At 51.3% G+C, this 24736-nt stretch overlaps 1 protein-coding gene across 1 annotated transcript in view; it reads left to right on the top strand.

The window, feature by feature from the left end:
• The window catches only part of GRIK3 (glutamate ionotropic receptor kainate type subunit 3), a 203585-nt gene that overhangs the window by 165983 nt on the left and 12866 nt on the right, over positions 1-24736 (top strand). Inside the window, exons 10-13 of the mRNA XM_040974418.1 lie at positions 2665-2868; positions 15426-15649; positions 20238-20356; positions 22664-22881. Coding sequence (XP_040830352.1) covers positions 2665-2868; positions 15426-15649; positions 20238-20356; positions 22664-22881 — 765 coding nt within the window. The remainder of the gene's footprint in view (positions 1-2664; positions 2869-15425; positions 15650-20237; positions 20357-22663; positions 22882-24736) is intronic.

Raw genomic sequence — 24736 nt, 5'->3', positions numbered from 1 at the left:
TCTGAAGGCAGCGTATTTATATGGAGATGTATAGATTCTGGGGCTGTGGTGGCTTCACAAATGAAGTGCTAATTTTAGAGGAGACAGCCAGGGAGGGGCATGGGGCGAGGTCAGGAAGTGAACCATGTTGGGATGGGGTGAGGAGGGACCTTTCCCAAAGGATTTCCTGAGGGTTGCCATGGGATTTAACCTTTGGGGACATTGGGTGGGGTCCCCAGGTTGCACAGGTCACTGCGGTAAGAGGAAGATGAAGATAGTGCTGATCACGAACACCCTGATGATATTAATGGCCACTAGAGTATCGACAGCTAACGTTTACCAGCTGCTGTTCTAAGTGTTTAGTTTAGATGGACTCAGTTTCCCCTCGTGATGACAATAACATTGTCCCATTCTACAGAAAGAGGAAGGAGTGCATGGTGGTTGATGGTTTTCTTGGGAATGATGGGGCCTTCTCTCTTCCCTTGAGCTCAATAAAGCCAGAGTCACTGGATGCAGTAGTGTAACCTGTCTGCCACCCAAGAACGTCCACCAAAAGGAGGAGGAGGAGTTGGGACTGAATCCCTACCCAGGCACTACATGGTTGCATCCACCCAGGAAGGCAGTGTGGGACCCAGCCTCAGTTCCCCGGGCCTCAGCATACGCCTCTGGGGCCCTGCTTGGCCCTCTTCTCCAACCTGTGGAGCTGCCTGTGTGTTTGGAGAGTCGCTGAGACTCGGCCAGGGATCTGCCTAGAGGAGCCAGCTTCTCCCTCATTAGATAGAGAAGTGGATTTTTTTTTCTTAGAATCCCTGGAGAGTCCAGCAGCCCTTGAGAATTCAGACACTTCCTGGCTGTTTCTCTGAAGTGTCCCAGAGGACTATGGAAAAGCTGAAGTAAAGCAGTCACGAGCTGGGAGGGGCAGTGGCAAGAGAGCGCTGGTGGGGAGGCAGGCCTGTCCGCTGCAGAAGCGTCCTGGGGAGAGGAGGCTGGGGTTGGGGCTTCTGCTGCTGAGGACATCCAAAAGCAAGGATGAAGGATGTCTCATTATTATGGGTGTGTTGAAGGCTGGAGACATCAAGGGGAAGCCAAGGAGCTGGGTAAAGGAAGGCTACCCAGATGAGTTCAAGGAGGCCAGGACTGTCCAGGAGCTGGCACTAAGGTGGCAGCTCTGGTCCTGAGCCTGAGATGTAGCAAAACAGGTGAGGTCTGGCCTCAGGAAAGAACAGGAAATGCCCAGCCAGGCAAATGTGCTGGTTGCCTGGGGAGGATCAGTTAGGGCTCCATCTAACTCAGTTCTGTGTGACTCTGGCAACCAACTGACCTTCTCTGAGGCTGTTTCCTTGTCAGTCAGAGGGGGGGCACCTCCTCCTTGAGCTATTGAGACTTCCACAGCCTGTGATGAAGGGCTTAACTCTGTGCCTGGCACACAGTAGGAGTTCAGTTCAACTGCCGTAAACAGAATGAAGGTTTGCTAGTGAAGCTGGGTGGACAGAGCCTGCAGGAACCTGGACTTGCATGTTGACCTGGGCTGTGTGACCACACTGTGCGAATCTGGGTTGTGCCCCATCCCTGCCCTCACCTGGATCCTTCTCTGGGTGTCCCGCATTGGATGAAGTCAATTTGCCTGCTCTTCCAGTTACTCTGCAGAAGTCAGAGGCCTGCCCCATTGTCTCACTTTTGTGGAGAGGCAGAAGCCTGGGGTGGGGCTGGGGAGGGCAGCTTGACACCAGAGAGGGGCACTGCTGGGGGAGACTTCTGGCACAGAGCTCATCTTCAGGCCACACCAGCCTAAGGTCAGATCCTATCAGTGCCAGCTGGGTGAACACACACAGGTTCCTTAACCACCTGTATCTACTCCATGGGAGCCTGTGGAGCTGAGTGTGGAGGTTACAGGGGCAAGTCTAGCTCCCGGCTGCAGGACGTGGGTGCCCTGCTGGGCTCTGAGCTGGGTCCTCTTCCCACATTCTCTCGTTTGTTAACCTCCCCGTGGCTGTCACCACCACATACAGATGCCAGCTGTCACTGTCATCACTCATTCTCAGGCAGGAGACTGAGGAGCTCCTTGGAGAGGATGGCGAGGAGCTCTAATCTTTTCAACAAGAGCTGGAGCAGGGGGTGGCAGCGGAGGCACTTGATGAAGGGCTTTCTAAAGCAGCGGCCTTGAACTTGAGCAGACACCAGGATTCCCTGAGGGGTTGCTCTAAACGCAGATTGCTGCCTCCCCTACACACACACACACACACACACACACACACACACTCATGCGCACACAGACACACACACGAGTTCATGATGCAGCTTGGGCCTGAGAACATGCATTTCTCATGGTTCTCAGATGTTGCTGGGAGGCAGCTACTGCTGCTACTGCTGCTTCTGGCCTAGGAACCATAGCTGTGAGAGATCTGGCTTGATTTCTGCTGCAGCAGAGAGAACATGGACTTTGAAGTTCAAATGCCTGATCCATCCCTCTCAGATTGTGACTCTTGGGCCACAATATTGCCAAGTCTACTGAGCACCCAGCCTGATGCAGGGACTATGTTAGGTGGCCATTTAAAGAGAACCCCTGACTTAACAGGGCTTCATCTCAGTCCCTACCCCACATGCCTTTGTAGAAACAAGAAGTTGGAGCCTGCCTCCACACAACCCATCCCCTTTGTCATGTCTGTCCCCTGTCTGTTCCTACAGGAGGAGCCCTTTGTCATGTTCCGCAAGTCCGACAGGACACTATATGGCAACGACCGCTTTGAGGGCTACTGCATCGACCTGCTCAAGGAGCTGTCCCACATCCTGGGCTTTTCCTATGAGATCCGGCTGGTGGAGGATGGCAAGTACGGAGCGCAGGACGACAAGGGACAGTGGAACGGCATGATCAAGGAGCTCATTGACCATGTAAGCCTGGGTGCCCATGCTGCAGGGCAGGGGTCCCAGGAGACTTGGGGAAGTGCTGTTGCCCCTCAGGGTCTGGCACCTGGATGAGGGTCCTAGGGCAGAGGAGATGGAAAAGGAGGAGTAACCTGGGGGATTTGGAGCCCTTATAAGACGTGTTCCCCAATACTTGTGTCTGCCTTTGCACATGCTTCCCAACTCCCAGTCACACCTCTCCCTGGGCCACATGGGATTCTGAGCTGATCCTGCTGACCATCTTTGATGGCTCCCTTCTGGAGAATTCTGCAGCTTCCCTTCTGTTCCTTTGAGTGCTATCACAGGATGTCCCAACCACAAGGGCAAAGCACGTATGTGGAGCCCATCACCAGACACAGGGATGCTGAGACCCATCTGTCCCCACCTGGGTTCACATGGAGTTCAGTGGGGGAGAACAGATGGTCCCAGGAGAAAGGAGGGGGTCCAGGGGAGTAGCTGATGGGAGCAGTACAGAGCTCATAGGACATAGGGAAGAAAACAGAAACCTCAGGCTTGGGACAACACACAACGGTGTTCAAGTTCCAAGTCTTCAATCTTTGGCACCATGGACAGGGCCAGTCGACAACCTCACAGAGCAGGTTTGTCTGTGTAGAAGGCATATCCAGACTCCTTCCTGCAGGGCTGTTGGGGGAGCCTTATAAGATGCTGCCAGCAAATGCACATACTTTTTAAATGCCTTGGCTATGATCCAGTAAAGCTGGAGTTCAAGCCTAGGCCTGAACACTTTCTCTGTGTGTGACTGGTTCAATCCATCAACCTCACTGAGCCTCCATGTCTGCAGTTACTGCAGCCACTAAGGCCTTAGGGCCTTCAGGGCAGTACCACAGGACAGGTGCACCTGGCAATTACTATCATCTGTCGTCAAAGGCGGTGTGGGGAGCACTTCTCGCCAAAGCCTGCTTGTGAGTTCAGGGACCTATAGCAGGCACTTAGCTTGCTTCTCCCAGTTATCTTCACAGCAGCCCATTGAGGCAGGTGCTATTATTGACATCCATTTTACAGATAAGGTAGAGAGAACAAGAAACCCCTGACCCCTGCCCAGCTAGTAAATGGGGTTCAGATGGTGGAATCTTTGGAAGGTTTGTTTCCACAGCCTGCACTCTGACGTCTATGACAACCACCTTGACCCCAGGAGCCAGGATGGAGGTAGCAACAGCCAACAGTTAGGAGGTGGTCATTGTCCACTCCTCCTGGGTCTTCCAATGCTGCCCCTGTTGCTGTCTGATGGGAGCTGCTGGGGAGGGAGCAGGAGCTTGGAAATCAAAGGCTCTGTCAGAGCCTAGCCCAGTAGAGTCCTGTCCTAGGCCCCTGGGGAATCTGGCTGCCCTGGAGCCAGGGAGAAGGGGCTGATGGTAAGGAACATGAGAGCAGGCCAGTTGGATTCCCACTGTTCACCTGGGACTTGGTGTTCCTGCACAAGTGTCTTAACCTCTCTGTGCCTCAGTTTCCCCGTCTGTAACATGAGACTTGGTACAGACAGGCCTGACCTCCTAAGACGGTGGCAAGGACTAAGCTCATAAATGGAGGTTGCTTGTCAGCCTCTTTCAGGACTCCATCTGTATCCTCTTAGTTCTTCCCTGGATACTTAGCAGAGGAGGGCAGGACAGGTGACAGAGAGTGGAGAGGGTGCTACAGGAGGCTCCCTGTTCTGCCATTTCCTAACGCATGACAGTGAAAACAATCCATTGTATCTGCCCTACCTTCTTGCCAGCTTGGGAGGCACCAAGCAGACAGCTGGGGGAAAATCAGCAGAAATCAGTAGAAATGGAAAGGAGTGGTGTTGTCACCATTATTAGTAATAACTGCAATTATTATCCAAATTAGTCTACAGGGCCCTCCCAGAGACCTCTCTGCCTCAGCAGTTCCCCTGTGATCTAGGAGTGGGGGGCTGTGATGGGTTGGGAAGCCCCCACTTGCAGAGCCTACTGGGGGAAGGCACAGAGGGTATGGAGAGTTAGGAGTGCCAGGAAGCAGGGCCAAGCAGCCTTGCCACCCACAACATCCACAGCAGCCAGGAGTATTGAAGAGGGATGCAACAAGAAAACGCCAGAGGCAGTCTGACCTTCCTGCCCTGACACTGGACTGGAAAGAGAGGGGCCTCTTCCACGGCTGTCATGCAGCTGGGCACTGATTTGGGCAACCCAGTATCCATCAAGGCCACAGGCCCTGATGGGACATGCAGGAGGCCTTGTTAAACCCAATCCTCCACAATTGATGAGCCTATTAATCCTAGCTGGGTGCCATTTTTAATAACATCATAACCATTTATTAGTGCTATCAGATAATTAGTCTTCTCACTAGCTCATAGAAAGCATGATAAAGACTTGGCAATATTATTACTTCCTTATTAGGGGTCGGAACAGAGGTGTAAAAGTGATGAATACTCACCTTTATAAGCATCTGCCCCCCAAGACTCATTTGGAAGTCCTGGGTGGAGCCTCTGCCCAGTGGAGCTTCAGAAGCCCTTTCCTGACACGCTACTCACCTCTGGCCCGTGCTCCACAACACCCTGAGGACCCAAGGCTGTGGGGGAAAGGTGGATGTACCCCTCCCATTGATGCACACACCTCTCCCAAGTCATCTCAAGCTGTGGGAGTACCAAATGTGATGACACGAAGCAGGGGTCACTCCGTCCATTACCCTGTCCTCATTCCCACTGCTGCTGCTATCTGCTTGCCTGCCTCTCTCATGAGTCTTAAATGACTCCCACATGTTTTGATGTATCTACCATCCAATGGAAATGAGTTGTTTAACATCAGGATAGTTCATGTCAGTGACGGAACTCCTCTGGCATCTGTGTCCATATCTGTGAAATGGGAATAAAAAGAAGCCCTATCCTACAGGACTCATCAGAAGTCCTTGGGTTCCGCTGGTCTGGCTTCCTGCAAACCTACCTGTCAGAGACCCAGAAATTCTTGTCTTGGCTGCTTTCCCAGGCCCTTGAACCAGAGTGAGAGGTGGGGAGTGGAACAGCAGGAGGCAGCTTCAAGGTGATAAATAAATAGCCTTAGGCCATAGGAAGCCACTGTTGTCACTAAATTGCTACATCACACCAAGGTGTGTATAGCTGTAGTAACAGGTTCTCTACAACTCATAGTGGGGCTGGACCCAAATGGGGACAGGGAGTAGTCCCGGTAGTCTTGGCCTACTGTCTTCTCCCCTGTGGAGGTGAAGTACTGCCCAGATGTCCCTTCTGCTTCCCCACAACACTGGCTACAGACCAAGGAGGGTGGCACAGTGAGACGTGCTCACCTCCTCTGTGGGATGCTTCCAGACAGCGAGGACCTGACAGACTGAAGTTGGCTGCTGCCCAGCACCTGGCACGGGTTGGGAACACGCAGCACAAAGCCTTGGACAGTGAAACACATGAAGCTGCAGACTTGCTCACCATGACCAGGAACTGGCCATGAGACCAAGCAAGTTGGCCTCCCAGCCAAAGCATGCAGATGTCAAGGTTGTGGCCCAAGCACCTATAGGATTTCCTGTCTTCCAGCCAGCCAGGAACCAGGTTACAGCTCTGGCTTGTGTGCACTGGTATCGAGGAGACCCAAAACTCATGCTTATGTTAGCAGAAGTCCTGCCAAAGCCATCTCCATCAGGGCCCGAGCCAGTGCACTTGGAAGTAATCCATTCTGGAAACTCACCTGGGGCAGGTCAGAATCTTGGATGGGAAGGAGTGTTCAGAGCAAGAAAAGCAGAGGAACTCCCAAAGCAGACTCTCATCAGAGACACAAGGATTGCAGAGCTCTGGGGAAGCTCAGGGAGTCATTGGGAACTGTCTGGGGAAGACTAGGTGAGGGAGGGATGCAGGAAAGACATGGAACACTGATGGGATTCACTGCAGAACTGTGAACTCCAGAACCCAGCAAGTGGAGGTTAGCCCAGAGAAGGCCTGGCAGGGGTCGGGGTCCAGACAGTAAGGTGCAAAAGAGACTCAGAGGACCAGAAATACGGCAGGAAAACTGAGTCAGAGGGAGTGGCTGCAACAGGTGCACTCCCCTGCTGGGGATCACGCCACTCAGCAGAATTTCCTCAAGCACCATCTCAGCCTGGACTCCTGCAGAGCAGAGCTGGCAGCAGCAGCTTATGCCTTTGCCCATAGGGAATGTGATACCAGGGATGAGGGAAGAGGGGCTGCAAGGCAGGAAAACCAACCCCAGCACTCGTCAGCACTGTGCATGACCAATGGCTCAATCCTTTCGTCTGTGCCCGGAGACGTCTTACAAAAAAACCTCTGACCTTCGTGGGAGGAGGGAGTGGGAGCAGGTTTATCTAGTGACCCTGACTTGCCTGGATCCTGGATTGGGCATGGTGAATGTGAGAGCTCAGCCAGATCCTGCTGTGACCACAGAGAGCCCAGGGCCTGTGGACGAGGGGCCTAGGCAGGCAGGAGCTGAGAGGCTGTCGGGTTATGCTCAGAGCCCAAGGGTCTAAAAGGGAGTCTCAGAGGGCTCTGAGCCCAGCACCAACGGACCCTGTAACAAGGGCATGGTCATGTGACATAGGGATGGCCAGGGCACACATGGTCCTTTCCTTCAGGAAACACACCATGAATCAGGCAAGTGGATGTCATGAGGATTTCAGTCAGAGTTGGGAGAAATGTCAATCAGAGGAAGATGACGGGAGTGGGGTACACTCCCTGTGGGGTACACTCTCAGACTAACACCTGAAGAGTGGGAAGGTATCTAGAGAGGCTATACCAGGTACCTGCTGGAGGGCCTGCTTGGGGCTGGAGACCAGCAGCCTCGGTGGGTCCATGCTGGGGTGGGCGCTGTGGGGACAACACCTTGGGACACTTGGGGTGTGGGAAGGGGCTCCTTTCAGAGATGTTGATAGAGGGAGAGTACGTCCCCCTATGGTACTGTAAGGAGCACCCCTACAGGACAGTCAGGAGATGGTCCTTGCAGGAGCATTCTCCCAAGTCTTTTCTCAGGATCCTCCTCAGCTCCTCTCCAACCTGTGTGTGACACCAGACCCACGATCCCCTGGCTGACACCTCAGACTTCTCTGGCGCCTGTTCCCCATTAGCTGAAACAGATGGGGGCTACTCAGAGTGCGGTCTTTTGAGCTTAACCGTGGCCACCATGCTAATCAAGACTGACAGCTGACTGCTGGGTCATCAGCAGATGCCATTCTTGACTCACTGCCCCCCGTGGAAACTGGTGTGGCACCCCCCAGGGGAGAGATGGCACATGACCTCTCGGAAATTATTAGTGTTCCCATTGATCAATTTATTCATGTATTCAGAACATCTATTAAAGTCAGACCCCATGCCAGGTGCTGTGGCTACAGTAGTGAATGAAACAGACAGGATCCTGTCTATCCCTGAGCCTCTGGATTTCATGCTTCGGTGAAGGAAGCAGGCACTTGTCCAGGGATACATGAAGGATATAGACATTCAGCCAGGGTGAGTGTTCAGAGCCTGTCTCTGTGTGAGTATCTGCTCATTTCAGGGACACATGAGCAGGGGAACAGCCAGATCCCTGACCAGTAAGTGATAAGCCGGTGGAGGAACAGGACGTGAAACAAGAACTGGCAGATAAGTCATTAGTTGAGCGGGCTTTAAGCACAGCAGTTAAAACTCCCTTTGGGATGCCCTGATCCTGTAAGAGTGTCTGGGTTCAAGTCCCAACTCTGTTTCTGATCCAGCTTCCTGCGAATGTGCACCTGGGTGGCAACAGGTAGATGATAACTCAAGTACTTGGGTTCCTGCCACCCACATGAGAGACCAAGATGGAGTTCCCAGCTCCTGGTTTCTGCCTGGCCTGGCCTGGTTAGTGCAGGTGTTTAAGGTGAACCAACATATGGAAAATGTCTTTCTCGCCTCTCTCTTGCTATTAAATAAATATAAATAAGTAAATGAATAAATAAATAAGTGATTTTAGAAGAAAACATTCCATTTTAGCCAGGGCACAAGGAGCAGTGGCAGTGTCATGGGCACACATGACGGACCTAACCTCCTCTGTTGGGGTTACGGGGAGCTCCCCTAGACACTGCGAGGGCCAGCCCCTCCCTGTCTGGCTGATGCCACAACTGGGACCTGTGGGATTTGGGAAGAGGACTTATAGGGATGGGAAACAGAACATCCCTCCCAGAAACCCTGTGGCTCTGAAGCCAGGAACACCTGTGTCTCCTTTCTGAGAACAGAGGCACAGAATGGAGCCTGCAGGGGCTCAGAAATGGGGCTGCCTCCCGCAGGGCTAGGAGAGGCACACACACCACTGCTCACCACTAGCTTGGGATCTGCTAACAGCTCAGGAAGCCAGTATGGATCACAGATGTTAGCATCTGGCCACCAATGATCACCTGTGACTGTCGTCCCATGTTGAATGTGTGGCTGGTTCAGGATATGGGTTTGTTAAGTCAGTATCTGAGGCCCTTCCGTGGGCATAGCATTTTCACAAGCTTGGTAGAAAGGATTGTGGAAAAGAGCAGAAGGTGAATTTCATGGTTGCTATGTGTCATAGAGAGGGGTAAGGAGCCAGCGGATAGAGCTTAAAGTCCTGCGTGGATGGCAAGAGCAAGACTGGTTTTCTCAAGTGGCTATGGAGGCCACAGAGGGAACAGTGGGTGGGCAGGGACATAGCAGCACCTTGCTCCTCCAGGGCTCCTGGGCCGGGCCAAGCAATGCCATGCAATGCCGAGAGCTCCAGAAGCAGCTATGATCAGGAGCCAAAGTCAAGTCCAGGTGGCCAGGAATGCAACACTGGGCTCAGACCAGGGCAGGGTGGACCCAGCCTTGCAGACTGCCCCTCAGAACAGACAGGGTCTTAAGTAGAAACTCCCTGTGGCGCATGCAACACCTAGGGGTGCTTGTTTCCTGGGACCACCACAGGAGGTGATCTCAAACCTTCAGATGGCAAGAATTTGTTCTCTTGTGGCTCTGGAGGCCAGAAATCAGAAACCAAGGCATCAGCAATGTGAATTCCTTTGTAGGCTTTTGGGGCACATGTGTCCCACATCGCTGTCCCAGCCGCTGCTGTGGCTGGCAGTCCGTGGCATGCCTTGGCTTGTGTCTGTATTAACCCAACCTCTGTCTGTGCCATCCATCCCATGACCATTTTTTTTCTGTGTATCCATGTGTCCCCTCTTTCTTCAAAAGGTCCCAGTTGTTGGATTGAGGGCCATGCTTATTCTACAATCCTCCTTGACTGTACCTTCAATGACTTATTTTCTTCAGAGTCATGTGTGCAAGGTCCCAGAGGTTAGGACTTTGTAGGGGGCCACTTTAAGATTTCCAGAAATGGGGTCCAAGTTTTGGTTCAGCCACTCGGCAGCCAGAGCTGCTCTCCTGGCCTGATGAAGCTGCCCTGTTCCTGTCCGAAGTGGAGGTGATTATGCTGTCTGCTTCATGGGGCTCCTAGGGAGATGGCACGTATGTGTAGTGGCTCTCACTGGACTATCTCTGATGGGTCATGGTCTGTGAAAGCAAACACCCTAGCTGGGGGTGGCAGGGGAGAGCAGGGAAAGAGCACTGCCAGTCAAGAGGCAGAGCCTAGAAATCAGAAATCAGGTAGAACGGGGCAGGGAAGGTGACTCTCAGGAATCCAAAGAAACAGCTGCCAATGGGACACCACACCGGGGCGCAAGCAGGTTGAGGCCACAGACCGTTGTTGGGACCATTCTTTAGAGCCTAGTAGGCCTCATTCTGGGCCAAGGGCCAACAAGCAGCCAGGATACTAAGGAACAAGATAGGGATCTGGACCTGGTTAGGCCATTCTTGCCTCCTGTTCATACTGGGAATATGATGAAGAAGAAAGTGAAAGGAGCTGGAGTCCCATTTCCCACAGAATGGAAAGCTGCTTCTGGAGAATGAAAGAATGTCCTGGAAAGGCCATTCTGCCCAGTCCAGGGGCTTGGACAGGTCCTTGGTGAAGCTGGAGGGACCACCGAGTCGCCCGTAGACTCTTAGAGGTGCTGAACAGAGCAGACATGTTCTTTTGTTCGAGGACATGACCACCATAAATAGAAAAGCAGACACCAAGGAGTTTGTCTAAGCCTTAGTTTCCCTCTATTAAAAAAGAAGGAAGAAGAGGAGAAAGAAACGCAGGCCTAGTGCTCAACTGGTTAATCTCCCCCACTTGCAAGTTCCGGGTGCCAAATCATGTTTCCAGATGCTTCACTTCCCATCCAGCTCCCTGCTTGTGGCCTGGGAAAGCAGATGAGGACAGCCCAAAGCCTTGGGATCCTGCATGTGGGAGATCTGGAAGAAACTCCTGGCTCCTGGCTTCAGTTGGGCTCAGCTCCTTTCATTGCTGCTTTTTGGGGAGTGAACCAGCAGATGAAGGTCTTCCTGTCTCTCCTCCTCTCTGTAAATCTGCCTTTCTAATAAAAACATGTAAATCTTTAAAACAAAATGACGGGGTTGGGATGTGTGTTCTTGAAGGTCGCTCTTCCGGCTCCAGCAGCCTTTGAGTGTGTGACTCATCCCCAAAGGAAATTGCGCCAGTGAGCAGAGCTGCCAGGATCTAGCCTTTCATTGAGAGCAATGAACTGAAACAGCGAAGGCATGACATCTGTTCCCATCTTTCAAGGCGATTTGGACAAAATAATGCCTTTTTTAGGGAAATTGTTACCGGTGTTGGATTATTTCCTGCCTAAACCAAAAATGAAGTGGAAAACTCCACCCTTCCTGAAGTTTCAGGGAAAACATGAATGCTGGCGCTCACTCAGGGTCATGTTGGATGGGTGTCTCACTGCTGGAGGCATGGAAGGCCCCAGAGCCTCTACCTCCCAACCTCTAGGGAGCCAGGGTGCAGGAAGAGCACCAACAGGGGTCTGGAGGAAGACAGAAGGCTCGTGGCCCTATGATTTGCTTCCTGGCCCACTGCTGGAACATTCTGGAATAAGCGTTGCCTGCAGACACTCTGCCATCCAGTTTGCCATGAAAGTTGAAGGAAGATGTTCCACCAGAAACCCACTCCATGGCCGAGACCATTCCCAGAGATGAGATCCAAATGCACTGTGAACAGTGAGAATAGAGCCTGCCACAGAGATGTGCTTTGAAGAGACAGGACAAGCAGGGACCAGGTTCCAGAATCGATGACCATAACACCCCCATCACATCACCATTATGCACAGAAGCCTAGGACTTCCAGATCTAAGTTCAGTGTCTCACCCTGTCTAGGAATCCTCTTTGCAGCAGGAGTCCCTCAGCTAGAAGTTCCAGGAGGGCAGGGAGCAGGTGCTGTGTTAACTTTATGTCTGGTCTGGAATGCTGAGCCCAGGATGGACTGCTGGACTGGAGCTGGACTACTGGAACAGGGCAACTAGACATTTGTCACACCTGCCTCATGCTGCTACTTTCCTCGGCATATGACCTCAGGTGAGGAGCTCCGAGAGTTAAGGAGGCGGTGGTTACCTGCTTTCTTCTGCCCCCAAAGTCTCAAAGCTCCAACCCACACACCCAGAAGGGATCCTGCAAAAGGAAAGTGCCGGCAGAATCACCCTTTGTAAGAAGCCTCTCCTCCCTGATGTCCCAGCTTCTGGAGTCCTTGGGCTTCAAGTGCCAAAGATGAGTGGAGTGTAGGAAACTGGGTGAGTGACATCAGGGTTGTGTGTTGCCCAGCTTTCCTAACCTGCAGAGCCAGGGGTACCCTGGCTTCCAGTCCCTCCCTCCTTAAAATTTGATTTCACCTAGATGGCTAGTTCCTGTCGTAAGTGAAGTCAGGCCTGATGTGAATGGCTACCCTTTTGATTAATGTCCATCTCCTCCACTGGACTATAAGCCCTGTGAAGGCAGAAGCTCTGTGTTTGGATCTCATAAAACAGTGGATAGGTGGCTGATGAGCAGACAGACAGACAGACAAATGGGCCAAGCCCATAGGTGGCTATCTATAGGCATTGCCCTGGGAGAGCTTCAGAGGCCACTGATACCCTGGAAAGATCTTCAGTGGCTGTCCTGCCCAACCCAGACTCATTTCTGTCCTGTCATACCTACAGAAGGGAAGTGATAACCTGGTTCACACTTGGCAGAATGAACATCCACAGGATCCCAGGGAACAGCCCTGGCAATGTTCCAGAGGCCAAGAAAAGGGCTTGGAAATGGAGGAATCAGAAGGGAATCAGCCACAATCCCAACTGCAACCAGGAATTCATAAGCAAATCAGCAGATGAGGCGCAAGGCCACCTGGGATTTAGACTGCCACTCACATTAAACAGGTCAAGACGGCACCATGGGCCAGCGTGGGCCTCGTGGGAGTTTAGAATCAGAGGCTGAATTAGTCGGCTCTTCATCACTGTAATGGAGTGTCTGACATGAACTGCTGATGAAAAGAGGTTTGTTTAGCTCACAGTTTGGGAGGTTCCAAGTCTAAAATCAGTCGTGGGAGGGGGAGCTGCGTTTTTTCCAATCTTGCTGGGGGCAGTAGATGATGCCCCATCACAGCAGGCGCATATGTAGGAGCTAGCGGTCACATCTCAAATAAGGATCAGAGTGGCAAGGCACCGCTTGCTGCTTCTATAACAACCCTCTTACAAGAACCCAGGGGGCGGAAGAACAGTTTGAACTTCCGAGAGCATCTGCATGGGGGTTTGAGGACTTCCCAGTGGATCACAAAACCCAGCAACCCTGAAGAGCAAGATCCCAACACGTGGACCTTCCAGGGCACGTAAACTGTGTGCAAGTCATAGCGGAGGCAGTCCAGAAGGACTTCAGGAAGAGGCAGCGTGTACAAAGGGACTCAGCCCTGTGGTCGGCACAAAGCCCTCTAAACAGGGCTCTGGGTATGCCAAACCTGAGAGATGAGGAGGGGTCTGCAGAAATCAGAGAGCAGTTCAGCAGAGTTCCCTGTGAGAGCCCAGCAGAAGAGGAAGGCTTAAGAAGATTGGATGAAAAGGAGGAAGCTGAGGCCAAAGGGAAAAAACTAATTATCCCCCTCATTAAAGTTGCAATAGGCTAAACTTTATTAACATGAACGATATCAATCTGAAAAACAATCAGAGAGTCTCCAAGGAATGCTGGCATTTACTTAAAACCTAGCAGCCTGATGACAACTGCAGAGTACCGCCTTGGGAACACAGGTGCCACGCTAAATTATGGGCATGTGCAAGCAGGCTGAGGCAAGGGGAAGGTTTGAAAGCCCAACACGAGGAGGCCGTCTAAGATGTTCTGAAACAGTGAGCTTTAGTCTCAACGATTCGGAAGGGGGTGGTGTCAGTCCAGGTTTGAAACAGACGGGTGCTCAACAAATGTCCTTGCAAAAGTAGTCTTTCTGCAGAGTCCACTGTGCCAGCGTGCACTTCTGGAGGTCCTGGGTGATCGTTTCTATCAGGCAGTCATGTAGAAGATCTCTTCCTGCATCACCTCCCGGCTTATCTTCACTCGGGTTGGCAGAAGTGATTCCGTCTTCATTGAGACCAATTTTATCAGGTTCCTGGCCTTTCGCCACTGCCTTCTCTCCATACCACTCACTATTGGCAAGGACCTTGGATTTGCCAGTTTGATTTCTTGCCTACCTTTCTCATTGCCCAGATAGTCTTAGGAGAGCTTTGAGGATATACAAGGGGTCTTCAAGAAGTCCTTGGGAAAATGAAATTTTAAAAAATGCCTGAGTGGGCCCTCGGTCAAATGGTTCAGATGCCAGTTCGGCACTGCATGTCTGAGTATCTGGCTTTAGTACCTGGCTCTGCTGCCCACTCTCTAGCTTCCTGCTGATGCAGGCTGTGGGAGGCAGCAGGGACAGGTCAAGTATTTGGATTCCTCCCACCCACCTGGGAGACCTGCATTGAGTTCCCAGCTTCTGGCTTAAGCCACAACAAGGACTATTGTGGGTATTTGGGGAGTGAACCAACAGGTGGTCTCTCTTTCACTTCCATTCTCACTTGCTTCTGTCACACACACACACACACACACACACACACACACACACACACACACACACATATACACGCAAATGTGTGGGGAGGGAAAAGTATCTACCACTCAAATGAAAATGCAGAAGAAGGCAGATTTGTTTTGGTACAGAACGATTTTGGAATCTGCATGAGTTTTTCATAGTCATGCTTTTTCAGGGATATTCTGAAGCCCCTATGTGTAGAAAATCCAGAATGGGGTGCAGCAGGCGAGAAGGGGATGGGAGAGAAAAGCAGGTTTAGACATGGGTTCTTGTGGCTTCTCTCCTGCTTGAAGGACACAACAAACGTGAGTCTCTCTAGACGCAGGTGGGTTGCTGGCCAGTGCTTATGTAACAAAGCACCATCTGAGGAGGGTTCACGTGCTTGTAGTCACCATAAGACCCCATTCTCTGTGTCTTTGTGTTCCTGTCCTCCTCTTCAGGGCCAAGAACTCTTAAAGACCACAGTTACCTCTAATTCATTACTGTCTGCCTAGCACCCTGTGCTTGGCCTGGAGTAGGAGAGCTAGTAAGTGTTGATGCTAAAAAGAGATCAGAGACTTGAACTCAGGCAGATGACATGGCCCAACTCCCCATCTCCTCTGCTCCAAGAAGGGCTGCGCTGCCCACCGCTGGTCTTGGGGTTTGCTCATGGTATGTCTGTCCATCCCTTTCTTTCTCTCGTTGCAGAAGGCAGATCTGGCCGTGGCCCCCCTGACCATCACCCATGTTCGAGAGAAGGCTATCGACTTCTCCAAACCCTTCATGACACTGGGCGTGAGCATCCTCTATCGCAAGCCCAACGGCACCAACCCCAGCGTCTTCTCCTTCCTCAACCCCCTGTCCCCAGACATCTGGATGTATGTGCTCCTTGCCTACCTGGGTGTCAGCTGTGTCCTCTTTGTCATCGCCAGGTAAGACCCACATCCTCAGCCCTGGCACTGTTGCACCTGCTGTTTCTCTCCCCTGTGCCCCAGAGCCCTTCCTGTCCCTCTGGGAATGTTCTATGACTCTGGGCCCAAGCTCAGAGATGGTGCATAAGCAGGCTTGGTGACATAGTCATTGCTCCAAGCTACATCACCCTGGCTGGGCACCTGGCACAGCAGGCCCATCTACATTCTGCTGCTCTGTGGGGGTCTTCAAACTTGGGAAATGGCCTGTATAAATCTAACCCAGAATGGTATGGAACATATCCACCTGCAGATACATGGCATACATGTGTACTTACCTGTCTGAACACATGCTAGCATCACACTTGCACATTTGGTTGTTCCCATGAGGCAGACATAGATGCTGCTAGGAGGAAGCTGCCCGAAGGAAAGATTTAACAGTATTGAGTGAGCACCCAGTGTTGGCCAAGCATCTTGCTCTGCACCCCACAGCCATTCTCGTATTTCATTCTCACAGCCTTTCTTGAGGGTACTTCAAAAGGTTTGTGGAAAATGGATATTAAGAAAACACTACACATGGATCTCAAAATTTATTTCCAATAAGACAAACTTACCTTTTACTTTCATTTTCTCATGAACTTTTTGAAGTACCTTGTACCTACCATGCTCATACAAGCAATACATGACACATCCGGTCTTGGGACTTGGAGCACCAAGTGTTTCATCTGTCCCCCTCCCACCCCTCCAGCCCATGGTCTGCTCAAGCCCCATGGCCACAGCTACAACACCCCCACCCCTGACCCACGGACCCTCTGCTCCCTTCAGGCTCCAGCCCCAACCGCTGCCCAGGCTCCTTTGTTCTCTAAATCCTAACAAGGCGAAAAAAGAGACTTCTCTGGAGAGGCAATTTGAGATCCAAAGGCTCGGTGTTCCCATCTTCCTTTCTCTGAGTCTCCTTTGAAAGCCTTTCTCTCACTCTGCTCCTGTCCGCTCCCTCCTCCCGAGCAGAGAGAGACCAAAGAGAAGGATGTGAGACATGAAATTGTCCTTCCTCCAGAGCTCTTTGCCGCGGGCCGCCCCACCCTGCCTGGCCGGCCAGCTCAGAGAAGCCTTCATGACATTGCTGGGCTCCTAACAAAGGCCTAACAAGCCTTTGAAAGCCAGAGGCCACTCTCCCAAGTTCTTGCAGCAAATTCAGCAGCTCTGGCTGGGCCTGGTTGGCTGCTCAGCTCCTCATCCTGCCAGGCCCAACCTCCCCAACCTCAGCACTGCTCTTGAAGGTGCACCCCACCCCCACTCAGTTCCCAGCCTTTCTGCAATGAAACAGCCAGGCCAACTTTCCAACGCCCAGCCTCCCTGCCTTAGAAGGTCTGGGCCTGCTTCCAAGGTTGGCATGAGGGACGTTCCAGAAGAGGGGAGGTCCCCAGAACTGCTGTGCTGACATGAGCACCTAAAGAGAGAGGAAGAACAGGAGTCTGGGCCTTGGCTGGAAAGAGCATCACAATAAGCCATTACCTTGTACGGCAGGCACACGATTCCCAAGAATTTCTTTCATAGCCTGAAAGGCAGCTAGAATCATCCCCACTTTACAGTTGCAAAATTGAGGCTCTGAGACATTAAGTCACTGCCCAGTACCTTGTCCAGTTGGGCTTCCCCCACCCAGCCCTGTGGAGAGAGGGGAGCACAGGGGCCTGCTGGGGGCCAGATGGGGTGTGAGGGAGACCAGTCAGCAGCATCAGGTGGCAGCTGTGGGGAATAGAGAACATATAACTGCCTCAAGGGGCAGCTGCTACTCAGCTCCTGCAGCCTGTGGGCAGGGATGGGGTGAGTTAAAGAGAGAACAATTTAGATCTCTAGGTGGCGTCTTTTTCTTTCCCAGAGGTCTCTGATTCAATTGTGTATGACACTGCTTCCCAACAGCACCATGCACCTGTGGGGTGGAAGGGACCCTCTGCCCCCTCTCCCTGTGAGCTGTGTCTCTGGGTTTATTCCATCCTGGCCCCCAATCTTCTGACTCATTCCCAAATGCTTACAATGGTCAAAGCAGGGATAGACCACAGTTCGCATGTGACTCACAGGACACCAATACGTTGAGCCATCACTACTCCCTCCCATGGTCTGCCTTAGCAGGAAATGGACACTGCAGTGCTAGGCACAGGCTTCTTCATCAGCATCTGAACTGCTAGGCCGAACACTCACCCCTAACTACCTGGACAAATGCCTGCCCCTCCTACAGCATTTTGTTTTCGACAGGATCCCAAGTATCATGCACTTGTGTGTACATGTATAACTGGCTTTCTGAAGCAGCAGGGCTCCTGAGAGTTCAGCAGAAACCATCTGTGTGTTGCCTCCACTCTACCTTCCCATGCATTCAAGGGTGGAGGTTCTACCCCGGACCCCTTTGGCAGGACCTCCCTCAGCGATCCCTTCCTGCCATAGCACAGGCCCCTCAGCTCAGCCTGGGGGAACCCGCTGCAATGCCAGGGTGAGAGTCAAGATGGACCTGGGCTGGATCTGTTTTCCACATGGACATGTGTGGTGCAGGGGAAGCACTGTGGACCTGGCATCCTTTGATCTGGTGGTACTTGGCCCTGTGACCTGGGCCAGACAGCAGGCTTCTCCTACCTCCTCCCACTAAGTATGCTACAACCTGCCCCTGCCCTCCAGACTTCCCAAGTGCTGTGCTTGGTTACAGGTCACATGCCCAGCACTCCCTACATCCTGGGAAGCCCCCCTCCCAGCCCACAAAGGATTTTGTCCGAAGACCCTTCTCATGCAACTCCCTATCTCTGTCTTTGGACCAAGAGTATGTCCTCTTGAGCTGGAGAGCATCTAACATGTTCACGCTCATTTCTTTTGGAACCCTCCAATTCCATTTGAGGCCTCACTTTGCAGTTTCCCATCTCGTAACAACTGAATTCTTCCGGCTGAGTGTGGGTGGTCAATGTGTGTGAAACTAAAGCTGTTAGACAGGAGGTGGGGAAGGGCTGTCAGCACTTCGCACTTCAAAGAGCAAAACATAACTGTACAGGCCCCTTTCCAGGCCTGTGCCCTCAGCTTCCTAGCTTCCTAGCACCGCCCCAACGCCGGTGGGGTGGGGTGGGGGACTCCCCAGGCTCTCTGTGTCTCCCCAGCTTCAGACTGACATGTCTCCAGCTGTGAACAAATATTCCTCCAGCAGTCAGGACTGCTCGTGCGTTGGAGACAGGAGGCAAGGGGGAGCTGTGGGTGTTTTGCTCTCATCCATGTATCTGTGTGGTCAAAGAGAACAATCGGGAAGATTCTATCCCACAGGGTTTCCTCCAAGACACCGGAGTCCCTCCACTGTCTCATGTTCCTTGGGAGTACTTTATTAAAATACTTATGTCTCTTATTTTGTTTTTTTACTATTATTATTTACTGTGCTTCTTTGAAACACAGATCTTGTGTCTGCTGGGCCCCAGCTGCCTGGCACAATTGGGACAGGGCCCAGCCAAAGCCTGGAGCCAGTAGCCCATTCAGATTTCCCATATGAGTGACAGGGACCCAAGTACTTGAATCATCACCAGGGTGTGCATTTGCAGGAAGCTCAAGAGGACAGCAGAGCCAGAGGCTGCATCATAAGATGCGCATATCCCAAGTGGTGACTTCATGGGTGCACCAAACATTTGCCTAGCCTGGGTTTTTAAAAATATGTAAGAAATTCAAAATGACACCCTCATTAAAACAATAATCTACTGCATATACATATATATGTTTGTATACATATATGTATATATGTGTATAGTAGATGGACATATGCATATGTGTGTATGTGTATGTTTGTGTAGATATAGATATAGATATAGATATAGATATAGATATAGATATAGATATAGATATAGATATAGATATAGATATAGTGGGAGAGAGCGAGTGCAACAGGTTTCCTAAAGTTCCTCCTGCACTTAGGCCTCCCATCCTTCGAGATGTTCCTTGCTACTTGTCCTCTATGGGACTCCCCAGACCGTTAGTGCACTCCATAGGCATCTGCAAACCAGGTTGCACAGCTCTGTCTGCAGGGACCTGTTTATCTCAATGCGATCATCCAGTTCCTGTTTCCTCCCAATGGTTTTTGACCAAACGATACATCTTGCTGCCCTCCCCTGTCGGCTCATGTAGATGCCACTCCATCTCTAACAGCTGCGTGGTATTTCAGAGTGCGGTTATGGCGTGGCTTATTTAATCACACCTCCCCAAAGGACATTTAGGTTGTTTGCAGGTTTGAGTTTTCTTGTTTTGTATTTGCTATGATAGACAGCGCTTTGATAAGCACCCTATATGTGCACTCTCTTACATGTGTGTGCCAGTGTTGTTTTCTGGGATGGAGAAGATGTTGCAGCATGGCTAAGTGGAAGGGCGCATGCACTTTTAATTTTCAGAGAATCTAAGGAATTGCTTTGGGAGCCAGAAAAGAGCACAGACAGGAGAAAAACAAGAAGAAACGTGGCCCTGATTGCCCTGCCTTCCCGGAGGAATCCCTCCTCAGAGGTTGAGCTATGCCAGCTCGCTTGCCATCTCCATGGCGAGGAGGCCCCTTTCTCGCCTCCTCCCCCTGCAGCTTAGCCTCACTGCTCCTCTCTTCCTGCGCCAGGTTCAGCCCTTATGAGTGGTACGATGCTCACCCTTGCAACCCTGGTTCCGAGGTGGTGGAAAATAACTTCACTCTCCTGAACAGCTTCTGGTTCGGAATGGGGTCCTTGATGCAACAAGGTATGTGCCTCGATTGGGCCCCCCCCCCAGTACCACTGGAAGTAGGGGGTACTTCTCCCCCAGGGGCTCTATGGAGTCAGTAGAGCCAGCCTACCCTCCAGGACAAGCTTCAGACAAGGTGTCCTGGGAAGGGAGCCCGTGTGCTGCACCTAACCCCGTGCACAGGGCTTACCCTTTGGAACTGTCTTGAGCTGCTCCCATGTCTCAGTCAGCAAAGCCCCTGCTCAACTCAAACTGCACAGAGTAAGACGCAAAGATACCAAAGGGCTTGGGAATGGGTCCAGCAGAAGCAGAAGAGGTCACCAAAGAACCCCCACCCAGGGAAGACACTCCAACCCCAGCCCTGCTGCCCCAGAGCCTTGTATCACTGGCACTAAGTAGTCTGCCTGTGTTGCCTTCCCACTAGGAGAGACCTAACTAGAGGGAATGGAGGAGGAAGAAGGATGATTTGAATAAGGAAAATGTCATTGTCCTGCACTCATCTGTATGTGATGCCAAGGCCCAGCAGAAATCCAGTTCTCAATAAGTGCCAAGTGAATTAATGGAGGAAGGATAGGTAGATGGATGGATGGATGGATGGATGGATGGATGGATGGATGGATGGATAGATGGATGGATGGATGGATAGTTGGATGGGTGAGAGGGTAGGTGGTGAAATGAATAGATGGATACATGGGTGGAAAGATGAGTAGATGGATGGAACAGTGGGAGGGTGGATGGATAAATGGTTGGTCAATGAATAAAGGTATGGGTGTGTGCATGGATGGATGAGCAGATGGATTGATGGACAGATAGGTAGCTGAGTGGAGGTGTTGTCCTAGTGTGACCTGAGCACCTGCCACACACCACACCCTATGCTGAATCCTTGAATGAGGGAGGAAGAGGAAGGAAAAGGGAAATGTGCATCAGAGAAGCCTCTCAGCTGCAGCAGGGGTTTGGCCATGGGTGGGGCTGCAAGCAACCTGGCAGGACTCGCCAGCAAGCAATTAGAAGACGCTACCTTCGTTCCCTTTGTGTGGAGCTGGAGTCCTGGCTCAGGGTGACTGGGGTGCCCCTCTAGGAGTGGCTAATTGGTCAGGAGAAGCTGAGTAGCCTCGTGGCATCTTTCAAGGAAAGGAGCTTAGTCTGTCCCACCATTAATGAGTTTCCTGAAGCCTCTCCTTGCATCTTTGTCCATCATCTTTGTTCACTGACTGTTGGGGAAGACCCAGAAGGCCTTGGATGTGGTAATAGCTTCTGGTCTACCTCCCGCTGCTATTCAAAGCATTGGCCCCTGATGTGTTTCCCCACATGGTTTTGATTAGGAGGGAGAAAAATAGTTGTGTATTTGAAAAACTCCCCCTTGAGTGATTTCTTTGAGGAGAAAAAAAAATCATCCATATCAAAGCAGATGCTTTTTAGATTGCAGGTCCAAATATTCTGGAAAGTTCAGGAGTCTCTCACTATTTAAATCTCTTGAAAGCTGCCTAGTTAATTACTTCACTTAGAAGGTTTCATCTAAATTGTGCTCCACATACAAGGTCGGGAAGAAAGAGTGATAAATTTCAGCCAAGAGCTTCAAAAAATGTTGGTTTTTCTCCTTCTGCCAAGTGCCGCATAGTAATCTTGTATTTGTATATGACTTGTATTTCCAATGCAATTTCTCCCCAAATGATATTGCTGTAGCGTCGCAGTATTTGTGCGAGACCGGGACAGAGGAAGGACGATGCTCCATGCTTTGCAGAATCCCAGAAAGGGTTGACGTCTGGCATAAGAGCACAGTATGTGGGGGCAGGATTCACCCAAGATCTCAGGGGTCCCCACGTCAAGGTGTTGCTAACCTGGTGACAACCAAAGGGCCCAGAGATAGGCATCTGTGGATCTGTGAGCCTGTGAAATGGGATGTGTGTGTGTGAATGTGTGTGCACATGTGTATTGTGTATATGTGTGTGTTTTGTGTGTGTATTAGATATGTGGGTACATGGATGTGTATATGTGTATTGTGTATGTGTGTGTGCATGAGTAGGCATGTGTATATATGTATGTGTATCTTGTTCTAGAGCAGCACTTCTTAAATTCTACATAAAAATCACCTAAACAGTTTGTTAACAGAGATGACCAGGTCATCAGCGCCCCCCACACAAGTTACTGATTCTATAGACCTGGGGGTAGAGCCCAGGAACGTGCTTTCTACAAAGCCTTGGAGTGATGGGGATGCTGACAGATGCTGAGCTAGGCCAGGGTCCAGAGCTTTCCCTAGAGCGTCCACGGAGTCCATAAGCCCGATCTGGACATAGTAAGGGACCACTGTCTCCTGCCTCCTCCCAGGGTCTGAACTGATGCCCAAAGCTCTGTCCACGCGCATCATAGGTGGCATCTGGTGGTTCTTCACGCTCATCATCATCTCCTCCTACACGGCCAACCTGGCTGCCTTTCTGACCGTGGAACGCATGGAGTCACCCATCGATTCTGCCGACGACCTGGCCAAACAAACCAAGATTGAGTACGGAGCTGTCAAGGACGGGGCCACCATGACCTTCTTCAAGGTGAGACCTGAGACCCTCATGGCAGCCCTTGGAGTGGACCCTTGTCTCTACCCCTCCCACCCTGCATGAAGCCAATGTGCCTGACACCCCCAAGGACTTGGTACCTCCCTATGTGCACCAGTTGGATGTAGCAAGCTGTGGTGATGCAAGTCTTGGGGAATGGTCTTGGCACTGAAGGTTTTTATATCTGAGACAAATAATGCAAATACATCTCCTCTCCTTCAATCAGAGGAGGACAAGGAGAAAGAGGGGGAAGGGGAGGGATGATCCAGCCACATACAAGGCATTGGGGCTGGTGAATGCCTGCCCTTGACTTTAGGTGTCAGTGCCATGTGTCTCTGAGAAGCTGGCCTGGGGTTGGGGATGAGCTTCCTGCTACTAAGAGGGCAGCAAGAGCACAGCTAGGAAGGGAAGGAGGAAGCTTAAATGGTGAACAATTGTCTATAAACATTAACATGTTACCCTCTTGGAAAAGCAGTGTCTACAGACCAAGTACCTGCCACTCCAGTGGGTTTTCAGCCATGAGTTGCAGCTCCTGCTGCTTTCTAAAGTGCTGGCTTAGTTCACCCAATGTTTTCACTTTCTACTAAGCATAGCTGAGGGCTTCAGAGATGTTAACTGACTTTGGTACCCAGTGGAAGTGAAAATAGTCGTCACACCCACTGCTACCATGGTGGGCCAGGCACATGTTCCATGTTGGCCTCCACATGTCACATCTGTGAAATGGACCCCAGAATTCTGTCCATTTTACACATGTGGAAACTGAGGCCTGAAACTGTAGAGCAGCTGTACAAGTATATCACCTGGAGGAGCCAGATGCTGACCCATCTCTGCCTTCCTTGGTTCCAGGCTAGGGTTGCTAGAACTGAGTGTGCATTGGGAATCACCTGCAGCACATGTCCCAGTGTAGGCTGTGAATCTCACCCTCAGAGTATCGGATCCAGGAAGTCTGGGATGGAGCCAAAATGTGCATTTCCCTAATGTTCCTGGTCCAAGAACCATCGTTAGGGAAGCTCCACTCTGGTTGCTTCTCAGACTTGGAACCTTCCCGGCCACTGATCTGTTTGTCCGTTCATTTATGACTCAACTGCTCTCAGTCCATTGGAAGCCTGGAGTATTGCCCTTACTCTGGTCCCTCGTTTCCCAGCCCCTAGCCCTTTTCTCTGAGGCTAAGCCTCTGTGTGGTAGGCGGAACCATCCCTGGGGAGTGAGCCCAGAAAGGAAGAGGCTGGGCAGGAAAGCCTTCTTCCATCCCCCGAACACCAGAGCCCCCAGCACTTTGCCCTGCCCCAGAATTCCTTGTGTACTGCCTAGAGGTTGGAAAAAGTCTCTCAATGAGGACAAAGGCATCAGAAGGCAGCTGGATCAGAAGCTGCATCAGAAAGCAGCTGGCACGACCTTACCCAGAGGTCACTGCTGAGCACTTAGCATGTGAGCACATGTTCACACACATAACTGCCTGTGTGTAGTCATAGATAATGTATAAGTTTGCACTCATATATGTTTGTGTGTTCACATTGTGTCCGTGCATAGGAGTCCATGGGGGTGCATGTATATTTCTGCTTAAATATGTGTGTGTGCTTTGGGCATATATGTCATGCATGTGTGTGATCCAGGCATGTGGATATGTGCCTGTGAGCCTATACAAGTGAGTGCTGAAGTGTCTGTGTGTATGTGTGCAGAGTACATGTGTGTCTGTCTGCATGCCTGCTCCCATAGCTGTACCTACCTAAGTGTGAGAGAGGGCTTGAATTTGTGTATATGTGTAATACCTTCTGTGTGTATGTGTGTGCAAGGGCCTGTGCACATACAAGTGTGTAACAGTCTTTGCATGTTTTGTGCAATGGCACATGCA

This window comes from Ochotona curzoniae, unplaced genomic scaffold, assembly GCF_017591425.1.
Source record: "Ochotona curzoniae isolate NIBS_2020 unplaced genomic scaffold, NIBS_Ocur_1.0 contig_2404, whole genome shotgun sequence".
Lineage (NCBI taxonomy): Eukaryota > Metazoa > Chordata > Mammalia > Lagomorpha > Ochotonidae > Ochotona > Ochotona curzoniae.
The sequence above is the reverse complement of the archived record's forward strand: the minus strand, read 5'-3'. Positions and strand labels throughout refer to the sequence as shown.